Source organism: Larimichthys crocea, chromosome XIII, assembly GCF_000972845.2.
Source record: "Larimichthys crocea isolate SSNF chromosome XIII, L_crocea_2.0, whole genome shotgun sequence".
Classification (NCBI taxonomy): domain Eukaryota; kingdom Metazoa; phylum Chordata; class Actinopteri; family Sciaenidae; genus Larimichthys; species Larimichthys crocea.
In genome coordinates this window covers 15,566,454-15,589,262 of record NC_040023.1, presented here as the reverse complement: position 1 = coordinate 15,589,262, position 22,809 = coordinate 15,566,454, and the positions used below count along the sequence as shown (strand labels likewise).

Here is a 22,809-nt window from a genome sequence, read left to right as displayed (position 1 = left end):
TATTGAATCCCCTCACACAGTTAGCCTATAATTCAGAACAGGTGACGAATAATCAGGGAAGGCAACAGAAAAGGAGACAATGATTTAAATGGTGTGTGACTGTGTGTGTTTTTGTAATACAAAGACAGAGATGGAGAATGACAAATCCTCGAGCTACTCACTGACCTTTCCTACCTTTACTCCTTTCCCTTCTTCTTCTCTCTTCCTCTCTCTCTCTCTGTCTGACAGGATGTGCGTTTCTGACGTACTGTGCGAGAGAGTCGGCACTGAAAGCCCAGAGCGCTCTACACGAGCAGAAAACACTACCAGGGGTAAGTACACATCACAAACAGACACACTTTACACTTATGTAACAGTACACACAAGCTTGCACATACAATCATATCACAAATGGTCCTGCCCCCTTCACCATTATACACAGACGCTGCCAACTACTTTGTAAACACACACACACGCACACACACAAGTGGCCTCAGATCAGTGTGTGTCTGTGCTATTGGCTGTTCAGCTCCCATTAGTAACACTGTGACATAACTCAGCAGCCAGCAGGCGTCTTCCTGCTAAGGACAAACACTCCCTCTCACCGGAGACACTGAGGTACTCCGCAAGCATTATCATCTCCATTTTTCTGTCTTCCCCTGTCTCTCCATCTCTCTGTCGGTGCCTCCGTTACCCTCTGGTGATTGCTTCCGCCTAGAGAGTGTGTGTAATTAATGTGGCTGTTCCCCTTTGTCTCGTCCCAGTCTCCCTCAGTCTCTCTTGTGAGGGATCGTGTGCTGCGGCTGGGCAGGGGTAGGACACTGTTCATTATGGATGGGGCACTGTGCGAGATCTGTGTCTGTCTCGTAGGTTGTACCTCTCTGTCGTTCCCGCGCTCTCTCTTTTTTTCTCTCTCTCTCTCTGACCTGGTTTCCACTGCAGTTAAAAACGGATTTTTACAGTATCTGTTTTGGAACATTTTGCATTTTTTACCAACAAGGAAAGCAGTGTGCACTACTACCCAGCTAAAAGAGAGAGTGCTGTGAAAGTATAGGATGTTTTTCGTAGAGATGACATTTTCCTAGCCTTATCAAAACTCTGATATGCAGCAGTTATAAGAGAATGGCGAATGTACCTCCGCCATCTCCGAGCCTTTCTCTATCTCATTCTCTCTGTGTCACCCTGCCACTGATCAGAGTTTCAGTTCCTGCACCTTCTCTGCAAGCCGGGGTGCCGATAAGATCTCTGTGAGAAAATGGTTGGAGTAGAGCCTGAAGAAAAAGGCTTTGGGGGGAGGGGAAATGTTCCGACACACATGAACAAAAATCCCTGCATATATACATATTCCATTCATGCATGCTTTCCCATGCAGCTAAGGGAATGCCTCTGCATATACACGCTCATACTTACAAACACAGCATGTTAGTAATGACATTAATCCAATTAGGGCCTACTAAGGAGTCTGACCTTTCTGCAAGAATCACCTTTCCACTGTCTGCCGTGTCTCACCCCTCTCTTTCTCGTGCTGCCCTTTGTCCTTTGGCTTATCCCTATAACCCTCTCCACTGAGTTTTATCTCATCCTCCCCTGTTGATGACATCAATAGGCTGGTTGCAGGAGGAGATAAATTGTGATGAATATTCTGGACACACGGAGGAAACATTTGCTGGGAAGATACTCATTAGCGGTACAGATTTACTGAAGAGCCAGCACACAACAATCAGAGAAGCACCACTCCCCTGAGGAAGGAGTAGTGCTGAACTGAGGGTGTGGTTATCATGCGCCGGGTTTTCAATAAGCCTGGACAGTTAATGAGCAACATTACTGTTTCCATGCGCAGCTTTCCTGCAATTTGGAGTGTCTTTTCTCCCACTTTGGGGTTTATATGAAAGAGATGTCGCTCTCTTATTCTGTCCAGTTTGAAAAAAGTCTTTGGAGTAAATACGTGAAATATGGAAATTGATTTGATTATAGCATATTTGTCTGAGTTCAGTGAATTGGTTTATTTAAATAAATAGAAGATACGTACAGTTCTTCCTTTCTTCAAAGCACTCACAAATGTTTCTCGCTCATTCTGTTTAAAGGATGAACTAAAATCTAATTTCTCTGCATAATTCACAGCATTATTTTTGATGATTATATTTTAGCTTGACAGCCTCTATAGTGCAAGACCTCTCCTCCTTGTATCTCCTCTAAAGTTAGCTCTGCTATTACTTTCCACTACCTGTCTACCCTTTCTCTATCCCGTGTGCCTCCCCCACCCCCTACGAGTCTATTGCCTTCTTTGACAGGACTTAGAAATGACTTCAGACAACTTCACTTGCTCTTTCACACATCTTCCCATTGTCCCGTTCTTTTCTTTCCCGAAGAATTGCTTTTTTTCGTCTCATCCTTATTCCTCCTTTTATTCCCGCCACGACTCTCCATGCTTTCCCCTCATTCCATTTTATCTTTTTCCTTTTTTTTTTTTTTTTTTTTTTTTTGCTCCCTCAAATCCCCCCTGTCCTCCGTTCAACTCCTCCCCTCACATCTCTCCCAGTTTCCCTGCACCAGTAGAATATTACAGAATGTTCTCTTCACTACCCCCAACCATTTTCATCGCTTGCTCCCTTTCCCTCTCTAAAATCTCTTCATGGTATTCCTCTTTCATCCCCCCAGTTTCCTCCCTTCCTGCTGTCTTATACTCATTTTTTTCCCTCACTGCACACTCACACACGCTTCCTTCTTGGATTCTCATTTCACAGTCATTTATGGTAACCCCTCTTCTAAGTCCTCCTCTCAACGTCAGCCCCCCCCTCGCTTTCTCTCTTTCTCTCTCTCTCCACCCCCCACCCCCCCAGTACCTCCACCCGTCATCTCATTTCCCCTCCTCTTGATTAGTTGACCCTTTTGACCGTTTCTCACCCCCATCTCCTCCCCCTCTCCCGTTCTTCCCCGGGCCCGGCTCCTCTCGTTAAGCTGCATGATTAGTTGCTCACAAACTCATTTTCATAGTCAGATCCCGGGCTCACCGTGGGGCAACTAGGTCTGAGGTGTGTGTGTGTGTGATAGTATTGAATCTGGGGGTCACTCTTTATTGCAGGTACTGGCTGAACGTCACCTCATGCAACTTTAATAGAACTGTAGCAACACTCACTCATACACATGTGCTTCTTTTACATCATGGCCAGGCAATTAAAGGTTTGGTGTCCAGTGCTACAGACTGCTCCTGTCTGTCACTCACTGATGGGATTTAACGCTGATTTAACACTTCCAACCAGGCCAGTAGAGGAATGAAAGGAGGGAGACAAACACACAGAAAGATGCAGTGAAACGTCTCCCTGGTAGGTTCAGCAGGGGCAGCAGACAGAAAATGAGAAAAAGGACAGAGGGATTCAGAGAGAGAGATGAACAGATGGCCTCATCAGAGCGTCCTGCGCCTTGTGTTTAATTTGGACACAGAGAAGCAAAGAGGGAGCATGAGATGAAGAGAGTTACATTATATTTGTCACAGAGGCAAAAAATTCAACAGTGGAACCAGTAGCAAGGCCAATTGTAGCACACAGATGTTTTGGTGTATTAGACGTGGTGCAGAGATTCCCACTGGGATGCATCCACACGAAAGAGCTCATGTTTTATCTGTCGCACATCAGTGCTAATTTGCACTTGAAAATTGAAATTCTCATTCGCATTTGTATTCTGGGGTTGCTCCAAATGGGAATACTGATGGAGATACAGCGAGGTAAAAATCTGCCGCCATTTTTGATTTGATGCTTAATTAAAAGCATCTTCAATGAGTGAGCGTATCAACAAGCAAACAGTGCAAATAAAAATATTCAGTAACAGCCATTAAGCAGGTGTGTCTATGTACTTCACTGACAGTGATTTACATAAGTCACATAGGAGTTGTTGTACCACGGCCTATTGTCTTGTTAATTCTGAGGGTTGGTGGCAGAAGACCGACAGCATGTGTCTGAGTTCAGAGGTCAGGGCTCAGCCCCCTAGTCAATTCAGGCTAGCTGGTCTCAGAGCTGTAAAACTTTTCCTCCACGGGAACCTTTTGAAATGCATGAACAACAGAAAAGTGACGGGGGATAGTGAAGTGAAAGTTTGGATTTTATCTTTGGTGATCATTTTGCCTCTGGACTAAATATTATTCCAGCACCAGCCGCTGTATAATCACTATAGCCACTTAACATTCATAGCTTATATATCACTGGCAGTTTGTCTGCTTTTATGCAAGAAAGGGTTTAGGGTTTAAGATTAAGGGTTCGGTTTAGGGTGTAGGGTTAGGGTTGGCACTACTGATAATGATTAGAAATGAGACTTTGTACATCTTAGTCTAGTCATATTAACTTGCCTCTTTCCAGTATTTCTCATCAGTCTATACTAATAATAATGTATTATTAATTCTTATGCTGAATAGGTTTTATGTTTTCTAGTATGTTTGGGAAGTTTTTTATGCACTTTACTAGAACTTATAGTTATATACGTAGTCACAGCTATGGAATATTGAGCCATCCATCTTTGCTCAAGACACCCTAGCCTTATTTCAAAATACAAAAAAATGAAATGAAATTATCGTTTTTTGGCCAGAAGTAGGTAATTAAGGGCTTTGGGTAATGTCTGAAAAAAATCCATAATCATGCATCCATAGTTCTTATGGCTTCCCTCACGGCAACACTAGCAGACCCATGGCACAGAATGACTTTGCATACCTACATAGACCTAACAAAACCATACAAATGCACACTTGTGCTCATTCACACACTGGATTTACAGTAATCATTCATACAAAACTGTCCTTGCTTTATCCCAACCCCCTCCCCAATATGTCCTTCCTCCCTCTCTCTCAGGCCACACTTCACCCATGTCCTGCTTAGATTTTAACCTCATACCTCCCTCCCCTCTCTATCTATCTATCTATCTATCTATCTATCTATCTATCTATCTATCTATCTATCTATCTATCTATCTATCTATCTATCTATCTATCCCAAGGCTACTGCCACTGTATTTCCTCCCTTATCCTTCCCTTCATCTTTTCCTTTTGTTCTTTGCCGTTGATATCTCTCTCTCCATTTAATCTGCACTCTCTTCTCCCTGCGCTTATCACTCTCTTCCCATCTTTGTTCTACTTCAAACAAAAAGTGTATGTACATACACACATGCATGTACGCACACCAAACACAGTCTAAGCACATCTGTTTGGTCACGCTGGCATCTGCAGATCTCAGTGTAGGTAAAATTAAAGTGTGATAAGCAGCTTACCAGGTGTGTGTTGTCATGCTTCACTGCTCTCCAGGCAGCACTCTGCTCCCTGTTCTTTGATTAGAGCCAAACTAAAGCCTACACACACACACACAAACACACACACTTAGACGTACATGCATTGTATTTGCCATGATGCCTAATGAATTATTAAAAAGGCAGAAGAAGCGCCACAGGACAAGTAGTTAACAATAACCGATACAGCAGAAGGTCGATACGTTTATTAAAATATAATAAAAGTTTATGGAAGTGATATTGATCGGATGCATATGGTGCGACAGCGTTCTTTTGCTGATAAATTGGAAGAGAGCAAGGGTTACGGCTGGATCATGCGAACATGACAGCAGCTGTTAAGTATATTATTAGAGAGCAAGTGAATTTGTTATTTATGTGTCCAACTGAAAAACACTCTGTTTATTTACATGCACAGTATCGACTCACACGGACTCTCACTTGTAAGGTGCAGCAGGTCGGCAGTGATGCCAGTGCTGCTTCTTTACATCCCGTGTTATATCACTTCATTTTTAAAGGAAAGTAAAATATGTAGAAATTAAACATTAAAGTTTGTTTCACAATCCAAAATTGTCTGACTATAAAGTTAGGCACCATCTTTCCATCATCCAGCGTATGTAGTTAATGTTAATCAGATCAACTCGGGAAGTTGAATGTGTGCGTGTTGTGTATGTTGTGTATGTTCTGTGTGTGTTTCCATGTGGAAGATGGCTGGCAGGCAGCCTCCCTATGGGGCAAAGCTATGATGAGCAATTATCCACTAGGGCGACTTTGTAGGCTAATTTAGCATATTTATGTGGTCAGCAGCACTGTTTACTATTCCCCTTCACTGCTTACTGCTGCACTTTCAATTTAGAACAGACCCCAGCTCGCTCTCTCTCTCTCTCTCTTTCTCTCTCTCTCTCTCTCTCTCTCTCTCTCTCTCCCTCCCTTTCTCTCTCTTTCTTTCTCTCTCTCTCTTTCTGTCTCTCTGCCTCTCTCTCTCTCTTTCATTTCTCTCCGTCTCTTTCTCCTTTGCCATCCCTCTGCCTCTATCTCTCTGATGGGGTTTGTGATGTGTATCGCTCCCCCTCCCTCGTGCCGTTTCTCTATTTTTATCTTCACTGTGTGTGGGATGGAAAGGGAGTAGAGGGACAGGTGTAGAATCAAGTGTGTGTGTGTGTGTGTAGTGTGTGTGTAGTCTGTGTGTTTGCAAGAATTAGAGAGACAACAGAGAAGGAGCCAGAGAGATTGATACAGAGGGGGGGTGCAGGCTATAGAGGGATGTTGGTGTGGCGTTGTGTACAGCTAAGGCCAAAGGGGGATTTAGATTGTTTATTTTAAAGAAAAGTGCTTGCCATATGTCTGTGTGAGTGTGTGTGTGTGATATATGCATGTGCTTCTATGTGTATGTCTTCATATGAGTGCATTTGTGCATGAAACATGGACAGAGAAAGAGTGCCTGCCTCATATTTCACCACAAAATTGAGGTAGAATCTAATCATAGCCTCATAAAAGCCTGACCCTGGAGAGCGCCTGCCTCTTTAAGGCTTCACACACACACACACACACACACACACACACACACATACAGAGGAACATTTGTATCAGTTTGAAAATTATGTTTGTGTGGACACATGATTACCAGGTTATGTGATTGTTCGCTGCCAAATCTGTGTCTCTTAGAGGCTGATCTCTAAAGTAGCCCAAAGTTGAGTTGAGTCCATATCACACACCATCTGTTTTGTGAATCCAGCCAGCTACAAAAATCTGCAGGGCCTGGTTTTCCCCCATTCACCGAATGAAAAGAACTGTTTAGTTGCAATTATCAGTCATCATTATTGCATCTTAAGCTGGACCGATAAGTGCTTTCATTCTCACAACTTAAAGCCGGCTTGAATGAGTGAAGCTCAGCACGGGCAGCTTCAGTGTGCACATTTCAATCCTTGATCCTACACACGACTTACTGCAAGCTGCACGCTTAAGGTGATGAATCTGGAAACGTCCAGTGTTAAAATCTTCGTAATTAAAACAGACATTAAAGATAGATATTAAGCACTGACATAGTTTAATTTGACTGATTACGATAAGCACACATGGGAGGTGTCTTTCACTTATGTATTTGGAAAAACAAGTGCCAGAAAGCAGAGCGTGCCAAAAAATCACTTAAATGCAGTGACCTTAACAGATGCCCAGATCTCAGCATTTGCACTTGGGTAGGACTTTGATCACTGAGCAGTGTCACTTATTTCCAGTGCCAGATGATATACCAAACATCAGTTACTGTAACATACACCCTTTCATTTCCATTCCTAGGAAAAGAGATTATTGTGTTGCTTTTGGGCACCATCAAATGCATGCAGTGACTGAACTCTCATAGTATAGATGGACAGGACAACGTAATATTTTATATTCAAGTAAAGGCTGTAGATTTAATCAGATTAAGTGTTTGCAAACCATCAATGAGTGAAGAGAACAAAGACACCCAGATTATCAGAATTAGACTCTTGATGCAGGCAAAAAGTAAAAAAAAAAATTAATTTACTTTTTGTACATTTACACACATTTCTGTCTAAATTTGTTGCCACTCAACATCAATACATTCCTAAAAGCCTAAAAACAAAAAAGGCCTCTGCACTATACATTATGAAAAGCCAAGAGTGCTGTTGCTATGATTCATACTGTCAATGTGAAACTAAATCCTAAAGTCTGCAATCCAGACACCTTGTCTAAGCATGTAAATTTATATGTCTGCACTGAGATGGACGTATAGAGCAGGGCCCGTACGAGGGGGGCTGAGTGAGTGTGTGAATTCGGCTGAATGAAAAGAGGAGGGGGGTTAAGACCGGTGGAGAAGGGCCATGAAGAGGTTTGGCATGAATAGGGGGTGTATAGACGAGGAGGGGGTAGGGTGAGACAGGGGAGGAGCAGAGGAGGCTGGGTTAGAGAGAAGGAGGAAACAAGACAAAAGTTTGCTATAATGAGCGTGGAGGAAGGGGCAAGCGGGTGGTGTGTGGAAGAAAGGGGTTATTCTGGGTGGTGGAGGAGTGGGAGGGAGTCAGGGCGCACTTCTGTCAGTTTAAACAGAGACATCTGTCAGAGGGGGCCACTGGTGTGTGTCTGCATATGTGTGTATGTGATTAGGCGGGCAAGGGGATGACAGGACTTTAGTTGCACCTGGGGTGTGACCTCCGCTCTGAGGTCTCCTCTCTAACCACACTTCAACCTGCTGTCTAGATAATGGCCTTTTCACACTGACCACAGGGCAAAGCTGGAGCTTCATACAACCAAATTACACTATTGTTGACAACAACATAATACAGGGAGTGTGTAGATCTTTGGTTTGTTCATGAGCGAGTTAATCCTTGTTTTAATAATGAACGCAGAGTAAATTAAAGGAAGTTTATGGTTTCGTTAAAACGATCTTGTAGATTTGGATTTTGAGATACATTTCTAGCTGATCAATGTAAATACATTCGTTCACTTTGTGTGTATAGTTTGTTACTCTCAGCGTTAAATATAAACTTGACTTTTAGTTTTTGGGGTGTGGGTCGAGCAAACGAATGAATCTTCTGTGCAACGTGGTGACTTTAATGTCCGCCTCAACTGTAAGACAACTCAACGCTGACAAACAATGTGATAAATCATGTCACTCCCCCAAATTGAACAGTCACTTATATTGCAGCCACAAAGTAGAGTTCCTGTATTACATTAAGGAGTAGAATACAAATACATATGGTGAATTGAATTATGCCAGTTCTCAAACTAAACCTGAGAAAAATTAAATAATCTATAAAATAAATCTTCCTCTTATCTTACTTATCTTACATTGTATTTAAAGGACTATAGACAAAGTTGATCACATTACTCAATACTCAACAAGCAACAAGTAACGATGTCAAAGAGTTGGGCTGGTAGGAGACAGTAGCGTGAAAATTTAACAAAGTCTACAAAGCAAATTAAACACTACTTGGATAGATGAAGGTGTTACAGTGATCGGAAGATACTGTCTTGGTAAAGTGAGTACAGCCTAACACAGTACATACAGAAATTGTTGTTTAATATAAACCTAAAAAACACTGTCAATTCTTTTTACTCCTATAGCTTGCACAAAAACAGTCTGAGTCAATATTAGGTTATTTTTCACTTGCGATTAAGCCTTCATAAGAACATACAGGTCATTTGCATATTTGGCATTACATGGGATCCCATTACACGGGATGCGCCGTAACTATCTGAGCATCCAAAAATGTGTCACTGGCGCTGTATTGAATGTAATCTCAGTGAATATGAGATTTTTGCATGAATTTGTATGGCTTTGAGCAGCCTTTTTAATTCACCAGCTCATTTCCCAAAGGACTTACACTTCCTAAAATAGAAAGAAGGTCCAAGTGCATAGGTCTAACAGTTATCCACTATAGTGCAGTTGGATTATGTTGGACTAAATCCAAAGGATCAAATTTCACTGAGTGCTCCAGCGCTGCATGCAGAATCTTCTCATTGGGGTTTGACAAAAACAGCATAATATTATAGGGATCAACAGGGTAGTTAGTTCTGCTTTATGCATGATTTGAGACCATTACTATGGAGAGTGATAAAGACAGCAAAGGAGGCAGAGAGAGAGGAGAATATGTTGGTAATCCGTGCTCCAGTAGAGAGGCTGATGAAGGGTTAACTGCCAGATAAAGTATTGAGTGGAGCAGAAGGAGGGCAGACTTCTCAGGTGTGAAGAATGGAATGAGAGAGACAGAGGAAGGAGGGATGAGAGCAGGGGGATGGGCCGCTCAGGAGCTTGTATTATTATGGTTGCAGGCCCCCGTTACTAAGCAACGGAACTGAGCAAGATGCCAGGTTGCTAGGTAACCTGGTGGATGCAAAGCCTAAGCGTGGTGCGATAGAGAGAGATGGGAGAGAGAGAGAGAGAGAGAGAGAGAGAGAGAGAGAAAGGTGGGGTGGAGCTGTGCTGCTGGGCTGCTCCACCAGAGAGAGAAAGGTGGGGTGGAGCTGTGCTGCTGGGCTGCTCCACCTTCCTGCTTACGCTCTCTGTTTTTCTCACATCTCTGTGCCTTTTTCCAGCGGTGAACGTAACGGTGTTGCGTGCTTCAATACAAAATGTAAACACGGCATATAAAAGCAAACCCTTTATGGACTATTGTTACACAGATTAAACACAAAACAGAGCGGACACACAGATGAATCACTGATAGTGATATGTAGTACATTTCTGTCGTTTTCTGGATGAATGTACTTTTTTTTTCTGGATTAATTAACTAACTGGTCGTTATATGAAATGTCAACTAATTGCAAAACATGCCCATCACATGTTTCCAGAAAATGTCTTGATTTCTCCAACCTACCAACCAAAGATATTCATTTTACTTTCATAGAGGAATTCATGAAAATATTCACATTTGGGATTTATTTTATTTATTTTATTTTTTTTGCTTTAATCAGTTGTCAGCATAGTTGCAAATTATTTTTTAATCAATTAATTGATGTGGCTATAACTGAAAGTACTAAACTTCTCAGAACATTCAAGCTGAATAAATGTCCCTACCTGCAGGATCATCATATCCATACCATCGGCTTGTTGTTGTACTATTGTTTCTCTTTGTGTCAGCATCTTTAGAAAACACCAGCAGTCATACCCAACCTATGGGCCTGTCATCATCAAGCTATTCATTCAGAAATATGATATTTTATTTTGTAGATATTGCACAGCTGTAGCATAAAACCACACACAGTCTGGAGTGGAAACAGTACGCTAATCGACATCTTGATCACCATGAAAAGTATTTTTAGGTGTCCAAGTAGTTCAGAATTATATCACACATTCATGTAGTTTTTTGAATTACAATGTTTTTAAGAGAGAAAACATACAGCTGCGATTTAGCTCAATGTTGTTTGTGTCAAATCAACAGAAGGGTTCACTACGCTGATGATAATGAGTTTGTAGGCCTGCGAGGCATGTTACAGCAATGATGTAGAAGAAATGAGAGGCCTGCGAGGCATGTTACAGCAATGATGTAGAAGAAATGAGAGAAGGACGTGAATGAAAGAGTAGAGAGAGAGGAGGAAAGGGATGGAGAAAGATTNATGTCATCAGGCTCAGTGTGTGGGGGATTATGGAGTTGAGAGAGGAAAGAGTGGAATTATGGGGGAGAGGAAGAGGGAGAAATAATGCTAGATCATGGAGAAGGGATAAAAATAGTTTTCCTTTCTTGTGCACTCTGGAAAATGGACATCTGAAATTGTGTGGATGGAGTGTTCCAGAGGAAGATTGAAAGGGGGAAGGGTATGTTTGCATTTGTGTGTGTGTGTGCGTGTGCGTGTGCGTATGAGGAAGAGAGATATGAAGAGAGAGTGTTACACACACACACACACACATACTCACAGCATTGTCTGTTGTCATGCTGTGAGCTCTAATCATTTTTATATTTCTGTCTGTAGTATTGCCCTCGGGTGTTTTGATGGGCAAAAAAAAAAAAAAAATCAAAAGATGAAAACGTTGATTCAACACTGTAGTTTAATCCATGTTCCAACTAGTGCATGTACACACACACATTTACATACGCACACTTCCCCCTATCCTTCATGATGTGGTGCGATGGTTTGTTCCACTGATTTTGCATAGGTGGGGGAGGGGGTAGAATACGATTTGATTGGATAATCCAAGGATTTAATATCCCCTAATCCTGACACAATCCTCTCTGCATTACTGCAGGGAGTAAGATTAACTGTATGTGTGTAGTGTGTTTGTTTCTGTGTGTGCACAAAAGGGCGGGTGCCCTGGGAGTGGGGAAAAGTGTGTGTGTGTGTGTGTATGTGCATATGTGAGTGACATGTACTGTGTGTGTATTTGTGTTGGCACTACAGCATGCAAATGGAGCCGTGTTTGCATGCAGGGTTTGGTCATGCGTGTGCGAAGTGGACATGCCTCCACTTGAGTGCAAGTGGTCATGCAGGCTCACACACGATCATGTATCACATATCTCGGCCTCATGCATCGCCACGCTGCCGCTTACATACGAATTCCTCCGAGATACAGAAACTCTGTCTTTCAGTGACGGGGCCTTCTTAGTATGCAGTAGGACGGATCAAACCTCACTATAGTACGGAGCCAGCTCCTTGTACGTGCGCACGTTTGCAGATGGTTACTGTTGATTAAGTCTTAATTGGAACGTGAGTAATTAGAGGATAATTTGACATGAAAGGAGCGTGTGGCTGTTCATGTGTGTTGGAGTAAAGGCGGAGAGAAAGGCAGAGTACAGTGTGACTTACTAGCAGGGACTGTACTTTATTTGCATTTTTCTCTCAGGCTCAAGGGAATTTTAATTACTCTACTACAATATAGATTCAGTTCCCTCACCTTCTCCCTCTCCTTCTCTTGCTCGGAGCCAAATCACACTCACTTTTCCCTCTGGATACTGCCGACATCTCTACATTATTCTCATAAATTTTCTGTCCTGTTCATTTCCTTGTTCTCATACATTTTTACTAATACTCGATGCTTGTTGCTCCCTTGTTAGAGAGATAATAATAGGTCGGGAGAGATGTTGAGCAGGATAATACGAAGCCAGCAAAGCACTCTCCGGCACAAATTCTTTGTTTACCCGAAGAGCACAGCAGTCGCCCTTGGCAACCAGCATCCTTGTTTACCTACCCAGTGTGCCGTCATATGATTGCCATGACAACAGGCCCGGTTGCCATGCCAATTTTCCGATGCCATTGTGTTGTCTTTGTGGAAGCATCGTGCACCTCTCACCTGCTGCCTTGTGTTGAGTCTCTCTGCCTGTTCTCCATCTCCATCCGATTCTTCCTCTCACCCTGTCTTAAAGCGTCACATGGAATTTATATCGCGCGATAAATTGAATCGATCAAAGGGTCACGCACACACGCAAACTAAGAAACAGACTGACTGACAAGCCGTTGTTTTGGATCATTAGGTGCGTCTGTTTTACGGTCACATGGACGAGCTTGAACAGGCCTAATGAGGGAAGAAATGGAAGAGGTGATGGATGGAGAGGAGGATAGAGAAAGGGTTAGTGGACACAAATCTTGCTACAATCAGCCGGCTCTACAACACAGCCCGAAATCAATGAACAAGACGGGACTGATCGATGAGTTGATAGTGCAAGATGGATGGCAGCGTGGATGGACAGCAATAGCAGCAGGACTGGGATATGATGGATGGATGGATGGATGGATGGATGGATGGATGGATGGATGGATGGATGGATGGATGGATGGATGGATGGATGGACGACAGATGGATGGATGGACGGATGGTGTGAAAACTTTGAGTGTGGAGTGTGTGCTTATTTTCTGTAACTTCAAGTGGATGCCAACAGCTCGAGTCAATACGGGTGTGGACAGTACACGTGTTTTACGTGACTGCGTGTTTGTGTCCGCGTGGGTTTGTGTCTCTGACGTTGTGTGATGGCCTTGCTTTAGATCAATAGCTCTGTGGTGACAGCTAAGAGCTGATTAATCAAATGTATGGACCAGTCTCTCTCTGCTCTGCCCTCTCCTCAATTACCAGCTTCATTACATTGCCTTAACACCCCACTGGGACCTTTCTCCATTCTTCCTCTCATCCCCTCCCATTACCGTCCCTCTCCTACTCCTCCTCCATCCCCTCCTCCAGTCCCCTTTTTTCATCCTCTGTTCTTCCTCTTCAGAGTTTTTCTATTCGTCATTTATCAAAATACATCCAGTTCAACCAAATCACATTCTGATTGGCAGTGAGACAAGGTTTTAATTAGTAAATTTTACGCTTTGTTGCAGCAGAGTGAGGAACTTTAAATCTGAGCCTGACTGATAACAGTGTTTATTTAAAAAAAATAATAAAATAGTTGTTTTGATTTGCGACATTTCAAAGCTCGGATTTGAAAATAGGAGTGTCTACCCGACAAGCACGCTGTTCATTTTTTTTTTTTTTAACTTTGGCTCTGCTTTGTGTATCAATGTCAATCTCTTCTTCAACCTCTCCTCCCTCGCTCTCTTTGCTCCATCCCTCCATTTTTCTTCTCTCCCTTCCCTTCCTTGCACTTCTTGCCTCTTTTCATCGCCATCGTTCTGCAGCCCTTCTCCTCCCCCACCTCATCCCTCTGGCATTAACACTCTGTCTCATTGCCTCACAGTGCTATGACTAAGCACTGTGTGTGTGTGTGTGTGTGTGTGTGTCTGTGTGTGTGTGTGTGTGTGTGTGTGTAGTATGTTTTTGTGTGCCTTTCTATGTGTGTGACAAACCTGTGTTTATAGATGGTATATGCACTGAAGGGCCATTCAATACAAGTGTGTGCACGCATGCATTAGCACTCCAGGCGATGGATCACTGTAGTCGTGACATTTTTTAGACAGTCAGAATCACGACTGACTCACGCCCCTCTCCTCCCCCTCTTTCTCTCTCTCTCTCTTTCTCTTTTTGAATCGTCCTCTCAGGGGCAGCTTCGCTTTCATCCTCCCACTCTCTGTCTCTCTGTCTCAGTCCTCATGTAATGCTTCTTTCGCCAGCGTTTCCATTCACTCCCTGGGTTCCTCTTGGCCTTCCACCTGCCCTTTCAGCCGGTCGAAGAGTCTGTCAGGGTCCCCCAGGCCTCTCTCTCTCTCTCTTTCTCTCTCTATCTCCCTCTCCTCTCTCTCTATCTCTCTGTCTCTCGTTCTCCATCCTTTTATTTTTAGCTGACTGCGCCTGTTCCCTTCACACACTTGTCATCTCACTACAATATCTCCCCCCACCGTCTCCCCCCTCTCTCTCTTCTCTCCATCTCAATCTACTCTTGTCCCTCATCTAATCCGTAGTTCTTCTGTAATCCAGATCAACTGGCCTGCATTCTTAATCTCGTCACTTCTCAATCCCTCCTCCATTCTGTGTGTGTGTGTGTGTGAGAAATCAGAGATAGTAAGGTTGTGTGTCTGTTTTGACACAGAAAGAGAGCAGCTCGGGTCGAGTTCAGACACACCTGTCACCTGCTAACCTTGATTTATCAGTGACTAAAAAAACACATGGACACACCCAAACACACACACATTGTCATACTCACACAAAATAATTTGTCAATACATGTAAAATGACTGTTTTATAGGCTGTTTATTGGAGGTCAGTTGGTTCAAATGATTTAATATGTTTTGTCAACTGAAATTTGATCATTCGTTATGCCATACTCTTGTAGTAGTATTGATGTCTCCCACTAGTTTCTCATTTCACTTGTTACTCTTTTAGATTTCTGAATATCTGGCCAAAGGCCTGCAGTTGAAAATGAGTGTGGACTCTGGCACAGTTACAGAAATGTTGATCAAATGTCTTTATTAAATCTACCTATAACCATTAAACTAAAGTCATGAGGGCGTTTACGGTGCGATTTACTTTTGGGAGAGAGACGTGTTCATGTTGACCATCTGTATTGATGCTCCTTCTTGTTTGTTCCTCAGATGAATCGGCCAATCCAGGTGAAACCAGCTGACAGCGAGGGCAGAGGAGGTGAGAGACACAGACTGAAACACAGTTACACACACACATACACACACATTTCAGTGAGACAGAGACAAACATAGGTGTCAAGTTGGATCAGATAGCAATGGAAAGTAGTCAACGGGGTGTTTGGCAGCTTACTTGGACTCTTAGTAAATACGCACACACAGACACACATTTAAGTCACACTCTTTCCACTCCCCTCTCTTATTACCGTTCTCTGTAGCCAAGACTGCCCCCTGGTGGATAAAAATGGTAGCTTCTATAGATGTATTTTCATTAACAGCTTGAGATGTGACTAAAGTTGATCTCATATCTTTTTTTTTTTTCTTGTGCATGTCCTTGGTCTCACAGAGGACAGGAAGTTGTTTGTGGGCATGCTGGGAAAGCAACAGAGCGATGAGGACGTCAGAAGGCTGTTTGAGCCCTTTGGCAGCATAGACGAGTGTACTGTGTTGAGAGGACCCGACGGCACCAGCAAAGGTAAAACACCTACTGTACATACGCTCATGACCACACGCAAACTACCTTGTTTCATCAGTCTGTGCGCTGTAACGGACTCTGTTTGGTTGCAGGGTGCGCTTTTGTAAAATTCCAAGGACACGCCGAAGCCCAGGCTGCCATCAACAGCTTGCACGGGAGCCGCACAATGCCTGTAAGTTGTATGCATGAGCACACAAGGCAAGCACACACGTGGATAGAGAAAATGAATGAATGAATAGACATAGATCCCATTAATACATAAAGACAATAACATGTAACATCGCTTGAAACTTAATGTCTCCATCTTTCACCACACAGGGAGCATCCTCCAGTCTGGTGGTGAAGTTTGCCGACACAGAGAAGGAGCGGGGGCTGAGGAGGATGCAGCAGGTGGCCTCCCAGCTCGGCATCTTCAGCCCCATGACCCTCAACTTCCCCGCCTACAATGCCTACACACAGGCGGTCAACGCACAGGCAAGCGGCGCACACATGCACACAACACTGACCACACACACGCTAAGTTTGTAAAGGGAGTGCTGTGCTTATGAAAGGATGTAATAAGTTTGAAGAGGCTATCAGTGGTCTAATTGGGGGTAATGTTATTACACAGACAACAGAACATACGTCATCTGGCATTAGCTTTCCCGCAACACACAACCATTAACCCACTGACTCAGGACATAATGGCCTTGTAATTAGATCTCTATTCATCTGTTCCTCCATCACTCCCTCTCCCTGTCCCTTCCTCTCATTTTTTCTCCTTCTTTGTCTCTCTCTCTCTCTTTTTCCCATACCCGTTTAACGGTCTCTTTGTCTTCTCTTTCTCTCTTACTCCCTCACCCTCCCTTTTCCTCTCTCCTCCTCCTCCTCCTCTTTTTCCTCCATCCCCTTCCTCTCTCTCTGCCTGTTTCCTTCCCTGTCTACAGCTTGTCCAACAGCAGGCCCTGGTTGCCCAGTCAGCGTACTTGTCTCCTGTGGCAACAGTTGCTGCCGTACAGATGCAGCAGATGGCGGCGCTCAGTGCCAACGGAATCATCGCCACACCCATTACACCCATCACGCCGTCCTCGGGTAGGCTCACACACACTTAGCAATTTGTGTTTTTTTTTTTTTGTTTTTTTTTTTTACAGTGTTTAGCAAAGGTAGCGGAAAAGCAAAATGACTTTTTAAGGGTGAGGAAAGACCTAGAGACAGGTGTTGTTACATAGGAGGTGTAGTGAAAAAATTGCAATGACAGAGACTTATTGTGTGGGATGTGGTCTGTGTCTGTAGGTACAAACACTCCTCCAACTATTGCAGCAACGCCTGTGCCAGCTCTCCCTCCACCAATGGGAGTGAACGGTTACAGCAGTCTGCCAGCCCCCACCAATGGACAACAAGCAACAGAAGCACTATACACCAATGGCGTTCACCCATATCAAGGTATTTTAATAAAACTCTAATATAAGTATACAGATGTATAGATTATTGCAAATAAGACATTAAACTAATTGATTGATTGATTGATTGATTGATTGACTAATTGGAAGTGTAAGATTTATTATCACATTGTGTTCTTCTATTTTCTCACTCTACAGCTCAGAGTCCAGCAGCCTTGGACCCCTTACAGCAGGCGTACGCAGGCATGCAACACTACACAGGTTGGTGTATGGACAGATATAGTAACCTCTAGCTAACTGCACATATAGTGTATAGTATATTCTATCTGTAACAAAAGTTCAGGAAGATCGGAGGTCTCCCTGCCTACGAGTCGTCTGGGGATTTCTGAGGATTTCTAAATTCAAGGTAGTTGCTTGAATAGCAGAGAGAGCAACCACTAACAAACCTACAGCCCGTACATTTTTTCAAGGACACGCATTACTGGAAATAATGCTCTCCCCTCATTCTCCTTACTTAAAAGCCCACAATTTCTGATTTTAACTCAGTATGAAGGATTGCCCTAGAGACTTTGTATTGGTTCTTCCACCCAGTTCTAACAAAGAAAGCTGAGATATTGTCCTCCGTCTCCACTTAGCAATGCGTTTAAAGACTGACGTGTGAGTCTCACAAGGAGCTTATAATCAAAATCACTACCTGGACACAGCCCTAACTCTCACTTTTCTTGGTCAACAGGCAGGCTTATGAGGCAGACAATGTAACAAATGCTCCCTATATGTACAACAAATTAAATGAGTAAATAGGAAACAAGTGTACAGAACAAGAACAGTCAGATGTAGCTTCTCACTGTGTGTTGCTTTGACACTCACTTAAGGTTCACATTTAGCTTTGTTAATTTCAAATGCCAATGTCCAGAAATTAATATTAATGTGCAGTTAAGCACACAGCTCATGCAGTAGGTTAAGTCAGGATAATTGAAAATGGGGAACGAGGATGTCTGCTTTCAGTTTGACCGCCATCATTTCAAGGGTGGAAATGTTTCAAGGATAGAAATGTTTCAAGGGCAGTTCATTTTGTTATGATTTATTTGGTCTCATTGCGATACAAGACACACATTAATGTCGTGATAAAGCTAATCATGTTAAAGCTAATCATTCTGCATACATGATTCATGCCTATGTGCGTACCGTCATTGTTTAGCAGACTGGCTCCATTCAGCTGTTACAGTTAATAGTTTTCACCTTCAGCAGGAGACACTCCAGTTCAAACGAAATGATTCTATTGGACACTTCCATGTTGCCACCTGTTGTTTTTACCCAATCAGATTTTGTTACTGTCTCTCCCAATAGCGGCGTACCCTGCTGCCTACGGATTGGTCGGGCAGCCGTTCCCCCAGCAGCCAACACTGGTTGCCCAGCAACACCAGCAGCCCCAGCAACAGCAGCAGAGAGAAGGTGATGTGACTTCCTGTCTGTCTGGGGCCACACCCCTCTCTCCAGTAATCTTATTCAAAGTTGTTTATCACGAGGTTCACAGCCTGAAATCAATCATGCTCTGCCTAATGTGTGTGTGTGTGTGTGTGTGTGTGTGTGTGTGTGTGTGTGTCTTAGGTCCAGAGGGCTGTAACATCTTCATCTACCACCTGCCTCAGGAGTTCAGCGACTCTGAGATGCTGCAGATGTTCCTGCCCTTTGGCAATGTCATCTCGGCTAAGGTGTTTGTTGACCGTGCCACCAACCAGAGCAAATGCTTCGGTGAGACACAGACGGGGGAGGAAGGGGGAGGGAAAGGGGAGAGCAGATGTATCAAAGAAAGGAAAGGACGAGTGAAAAGAGACGGGGTGACTTTGTGGAGCAAAGTCAGTTTAAATTTTGTATCTTAATGAAGTTGAGACTCATTTTTTTCTTGCTCTTCCAGGATTTGTGAGTTTTGACAACCCAGCCAGTGCTCAGGCCGCCATCCAGGCCATGAATGGCTTCCAGATCGGCATGAAAAGACTGAAAGTGCAGCTCAAAAGGCCCAAAGATGCCAACCGCCCATACTGAGTGACAACTGAGAGGAGGAAGAAGAAAGAAAGAGAGGTGAGGTGGTGGTGGTGATGAGAGGCACGACATGAAGAGAAGTGAGGTGTTGTATGTTGGGGGAGCAGGAGGATGAATTTAGGTTATTGAGAAAAAAAACGTGGAGAAGGAGGTAGTGTTATCTTTGACACTGCAATGCTAACTGATGGTGCAAAGTTAAAATCAAAAAGCTTAACATGACATATCAGTGAATATATGTTGGGTTACTCATATGAAAACAACTTAATCAACTCAGGAAAAGTGAAAATACTAAAATATTGTTTTCCTTTTTATTTTCTTTCACAATCTTATTTATTTTTCTTTCCTGCTGTTTTGATCTTTTCCTGAAACGGCAACTTACCTCACCCAAGATCCTTCCGTCCAATCATAATTCACGAGGACCCCATCGCTATGGCAATGGTTGCCTAGTGACCGATAAAGCCCTGACCCCCCCTTCCTCTCGCATTGTTGTAAGTTGATTGGTTGGCCTGTGTTTGGGTTGCTGTGGCGATTGATTGCCTGTGTTGGTTGCCCTTGGCAATTTTTGTTCTGTCACCTCGAGCAACCAGCCATGCGTTGACCTGCATGTCCTGTTGCTGTAGTGACCACAGACTGTGTTTGGTGCATTGTGACTTTATTTTGTATTGACCTGTGCACATACTGATCAATAACTGTCAATAGCCAGGACTGTACTCAGAATCAATTGATTTAATTGGATATTTGATACACTTAATCATTGTATAGTAACCTGATAAATTCTGTAGCAACGCTCGTTATTTTTTTGCAGCTTTGTTTTTGATCAGTTTCTGTAGTGTTCTGTTTGGTGTCATTATTATTTGAACAAATTGTTTGGGTACAGTAGTGAGCGTGGGCATCTATGTGTACATATGTGTCTGTGTTACACTCTTAGTGTGTAATACAGGAGTGCATAATCCTTGTTGTACTGGTGTCTGTATAGAGAGGTTTTCCAGAGGTTTCCATAGCGGACTGGTGGAGAAATGTAGAACAGCACTACAGTTTACTGCAAAATATGCACTTATTTTTTGATGGAAAAAACTAACTAGTATGATTTTATGCAACATAATGTATAACAATGGCAGGCCATGTTGGACAAGAAGCCATGAAATGATTACGCAGTACAGTGCATAGAAGTTTAAATATGGCTACAAATCATGGGCCGTACAGGTTAGGATAGATAAGGACAGAAAGGGTTGAGTTTAATGACAACAGCACACTATTTTTGGGCGAGCATGCATTTTGTTGAGCTGTACTCTGATAGCTGAGTTTTATATTCCTGGATTCTGATTTGTTACACTGTTTGATGTGGCACTTTAGTTTTTTTGCTCCCTTTTTTTTCTCTTTCTTGGTCTCTTTTACATCTTCTATCACTGCTTTTGTGGTGTTTCCTCCCTCTCCCCTTCACTACTCCCCTCCTCCTCCTCCTCCTCCTCGTCCGGACCCCTTATCTCCTCCTACTTGTTCCCCCTTTTCTCTGTCAAAGTCTTTCTTCGCTTCTCTTCATCCCAACCTGCTCTTTCTATTCCTCTAGCTCGTGTTTTGAGGTAAAGGGTATGTGGTTGTTATGGTGGAAAAACAAGTGCCTCTTGCTTATTGGAAAACAGCCTTCAACTATAGGAATTCTGGGAGAAATATGACACAGAGAGAATAAGAAGATCTCTTTAGTATGAGGTAAATTCAATCCTCCACAAACCCTAACCTTTACCAAAGAGGAGAAAATGTGTAGCTGATGTCAGGCCTGTGTGTGAACGCACCGTCACATGGCAGCACACATTATAAATAAAGCATTCTGTTTCTATTTCTAGACGGACCTTTACATAACAAATCCTTGTGGAAAATAAGAAGGTCTTTAATGTCGAATGGACCTATCTAAGAACTACCACTATTTGAACCCTTTAAAACTGCTGCCCCTACACGAGTCACAGTAAAACCATCACCCAGAATTTCTATACTGCAAATGCCAGAGTGATGCATGTCGGTAGTAGTGTTTGCTTGCCATGATCCAAGGCACACGAGTGCAGCACATGCTCATAAAGTCACACACACACATAAATGTATATGATCCTGGAGTTTAACAAACACGCACATACCTCCAAACACACACACTTCCAATCACACGAGGAACACGAATAACGGATTTTCACTGTATTGAGTTGCATGACCCAGACACTGTGTGTGTATGTGTTAAAGCACCATGATTTGTTGCTGTCGAAAGACAAAGAGCTTTACAACTGTGAATGATGCCTTCTTGTTTGAACTCACCAAGACGAAACTGACACAGGGACAAGCTAGGAGCATCCTAAGGTGCAGTTTGCTGCAAGATAGCAGTCCAAGTCATGCCTACGAGAGTGATGTTTGATGGGAGGAGCATGTTTGACGTAAAGACGTGTAGATCAGACAGAAACATGGAGCTCCAGTGTTTTTATGACTTTGCTCTCTAACATCTCCTCCCTCCTTCTCTGCCCCTCTCTCCTTGTTTATGTATCACTCCCTCTACCCCCCAACTCTCTCCCTCCCTTCACAGGTGACCTTTCAAGTGTCCAGACGAGGTGGAATCCCAGGGTTCATAGTGCTTTCAGACTGTCTGCTACCTTTGAGCGTCCGAGGAGTGCAGCCTCACACACACACGCACACATACACACACACATACACACACACACACAGACACACACACACACACACACACTTCTGCGTACACACAAATACACATGTACTCTCAACACTTGAACGTCAAACGGTACAAGGCTGATATACAAATGTACATAAACTGCACACACACACACACACCTGCCGACACTCACGCACACACACGGTTCACACAAGTCAGTAATCTTACCCATACAGACAAAAGCTTGGTTTGACCAACAGGGTGTTTAGTACAGTTAAGATGACCAAGCATGTATGGAAGGTACTGATGAAAAATGCTGATATATCACTTCAACAGACTTTAACGTGTCTATACCATGTCTATCACATGACAAATATAGAGGGTCCGATGTTTCATAATAAAAAAAAGAAAGAAAATACAAAAAAGACGACTAAATGAGTAGGTTAGAGAGACTTTGGAGAAAATCCTAATGACCTGTAAATAATTTAGTTTACAAAGAGCAGCATTTAAAAAACACGAAAAAATGCAAAAAGAATACTACTTTAGATAAACACTGAACAGGACACATT

The 22,809-nt window shown here is 43.1% G+C and overlaps 1 protein-coding gene across 5 annotated transcripts in view; it reads left to right on the top strand.

The window, feature by feature from the left end:
- Nucleotides 1-22,647, top strand: part of LOC104920546 (CUGBP Elav-like family member 3) — a 25,920-nt gene extending 3,273 nt beyond the window's left edge. For 3 of the 5 annotated variants that reach the window (XM_027287118.1, XM_019253963.2, XM_019253961.2), the window contains 12 exons: nucleotides 229-311; nucleotides 15,655-15,703; nucleotides 16,049-16,177; nucleotides 16,270-16,349; nucleotides 16,496-16,651; nucleotides 17,104-17,248; nucleotides 17,450-17,599; nucleotides 17,755-17,817; nucleotides 18,904-19,008; nucleotides 19,165-19,308; nucleotides 19,472-19,635; nucleotides 22,157-22,647. In XM_027287118.1, coding sequence (XP_027142919.1) covers nucleotides 229-311; nucleotides 15,655-15,703; nucleotides 16,049-16,177; nucleotides 16,270-16,349; nucleotides 16,496-16,651; nucleotides 17,104-17,248; nucleotides 17,450-17,599; nucleotides 17,755-17,817; nucleotides 18,904-19,008; nucleotides 19,165-19,308; nucleotides 19,472-19,599 — 1,232 coding nt within the window. In that variant the 3' untranslated portion in view covers nucleotides 19,600-19,635; nucleotides 22,157-22,647. Of the gene's footprint in view, nucleotides 1-228; nucleotides 312-15,654; nucleotides 15,704-16,048; nucleotides 16,178-16,269; nucleotides 16,350-16,495; nucleotides 16,652-17,103; nucleotides 17,249-17,449; nucleotides 17,600-17,754; nucleotides 17,818-18,903; nucleotides 19,009-19,164; nucleotides 19,309-19,471; nucleotides 19,636-19,985; nucleotides 20,085-22,156 lie in introns of all 5 variants that reach the window. The other 2 variants (XR_003463626.1, XM_027287119.1) reach the window with 2 other exon arrangements.
- The last annotated feature ends 162 nt before the right edge of the window (nucleotides 22,648-22,809 follow it).